This window comes from Emiliania huxleyi (genome assembly GCF_000372725.1).
Source record: "Emiliania huxleyi CCMP1516 unplaced genomic scaffold EMIHUscaffold_31, whole genome shotgun sequence".
Classification (NCBI taxonomy): Eukaryota; Haptophyta; order Isochrysidales; family Noelaerhabdaceae; genus Emiliania; species Emiliania huxleyi.
The window spans coordinates 1-2,046 of NW_005199684.1; the positions used below are offsets into that span (position 1 = coordinate 1).

General features: G+C 63.6%; 1 protein-coding gene across 1 annotated transcript; it reads right to left on the reverse strand.

Moving 5' to 3' along the window:
- Positions 1–55: 55 nt before the first annotated feature.
- EMIHUDRAFT_207215 (hypothetical protein) lies at positions 56–1,419 on the reverse strand (the record flags this gene model as incomplete). Its single annotated transcript, XM_005774485.1, has 5 exons — positions 56–169; positions 237–332; positions 399–600; positions 764–1,297; positions 1,364–1,419. Coding segments are annotated over 5 exons (1,002 nt in total), but the record flags the coding sequence as incomplete, so codon positions are not given.
- Between the last annotated feature and the right edge of the window lie 627 nt (positions 1,420–2,046).

A 2,046-nucleotide genomic window follows, 5' to 3' on the forward strand; every position in this document is an offset into this window, starting at 1 on the left:
CCGGCTTCGCCTCCCGCGGGTGCGCAAGGAGTGAGTCCGCTGCCTGGTCCGAGACGCGCTGGCGCATGGTCCCGTCGGGCTGCTCGCGCGGCGTCGACAGTGCCGTCATGACGGCGGCGCAGAGGAGGTTTGCGACGCCCGACGCGATGAACAGCTCGTTTGCCGCCGTCTGTGGCGATGCAAGGCGGGTAGTGGACGTCTCCTACGCGATAGCGTCGGGCTAGCCCTGGGCGAACCTTGTCCCAGCCAAACCAGTCCGCCACGAGCGGCGTCGTGATAGTCTCCTGGACGGCAAAGCCGTTGAAGTGGATAAAGAAGAAGATGATGCACGCCTACAGCTCACACCAAGCGACGTGAGAGGCGACCTGCTAAAGCGGGTGGTGATGAGGGCGGTGCACCCACACGCCAGTCGTCTGCGCCTGAGAGCCACCGCCTTTTGCGCCACTCTCCGCAGCGGCGCTGGGTGTAGCGCCGTGCTGGCCCCACGGCCCGATCTCGCGGAAGCAGCAGGCGAGTAGGCTCAGGCTGAAGAGGTCCGCCAGCGAGTTGAACCAGCCGGAAAGCGTGAGCGAGTCGAATGTGAGCACGCCGATCGCGAACCTGCAACGTGACGATTTTGGGGTTGGTGGTTGCCATGCGTACGCCAATGTCGTGTGGGGGGCAAGGCAGCAGAATACAACGCATCAGCTGCATCGCGCGCGCGCGCCGCCGCCGCCGAGAGAGGGAAAACCCCGACGGGAGGGCCCAGACCTACCCTACCTACCCGTCATGCTGCGTGCGTGTGCGGCCGCGAGTGAATTTAGCATCTGTGCCGGCGAGCGGTTGGATGACGCCAACAGCGGCGCCAAAGGCCGGACCAAAGATGAAGCCGAGGCAGGCGAATGTCGTCATCATCGCCGTCAGCCCCGTCTGCTGTTCTGGTGGCGCCGCCCGCGCGAGGTAGGCCTGCTGAACGGCCTGTCGCCCGCCTGCTGCGATGCCCTGAGCGAGGCGGCCGAACAGCGCGACCCAAGGACCAGCCCCCGGGGATACATTTGAGGCAGCCTCCGCAAGGGCATAAGCGGCGGCGCCGGCAGCGCCGAGCGAGCAACAGAAGAGGAGGGTAGGTTTGACGCCCGCGAAGCTCGACACGGCACCCAGCAATATTGCACCAACTGCCTCTCCGACAGAGAAGGCCGAGACGACAGCGGCGTAGAATGCCTTTGTACTCCCCATCCCCTCAAGGTAGATCCACAGTGAGGGCAGCACGATCGAAAATTGCACGCAGCCGATGAAGACGTTGGCGTAGAAGATGTACCTGTGATGTTCAACCACGGGTTGGGGGCAAGGCGCACGGTATTACGGCTTTGGAGCAGAGGCGCACGTCCAACAGAGATCGCCTTTGACCGGCTTCGCAAGCAGGCTCTCGCGAAGACTCATCGGTCAGCGGCGCGAGCGGATCTGACGGCGGTAGTTACTGACTTTCGACGCCCTGCAGCACCTATTTGCCGGCCGCGCGGGTCGACACGATGGAGGGACTGCCGTACTCGAGTAGAAGTTCACAGTTGTTATGCGGGTTGTCAAACGAGTGACTTTTGGGGGTCAGATGACCCCGTTGGGTTCAAACTCGGGCATTGTGGGCCCTGGCCCCTCTAAAGGGATGTATCAGCTACAATTGGAGCTAACGGGAAGGCCGGGATGGATGGATTGGCAGTCTTTGTTTGCTCCCGTTCTCGCTCGCCCTGCCTGGGTGGGTGGGTGGGTGGGGGGGGGGGGGGGGGGGGGGGAGCCCCCCCGCCCCCCCCGGGGGCCCCGCGGGCCCCGGTGGGTTCTTTGTACCCCCGGACCCCCCCGGGGCCCGTTCTTTGTTTTAAAAAAAAAGGAAAAAGCTTTTTGCCCCCCGGTTTTCTCTTTTTTTTCCGGGCCGGCCCCTCAAGAAAAAAAATTTTCCAAAAATTCTGGGGGGGCCCGCGCCCGGCCCCCCCCCCCTCTGAGCCTTCACCGCCCACCACAATTTCCCCTCTTTTTGGGGGAACAAAAACAAAAATCCCCCCCGGCGGGGGGGAG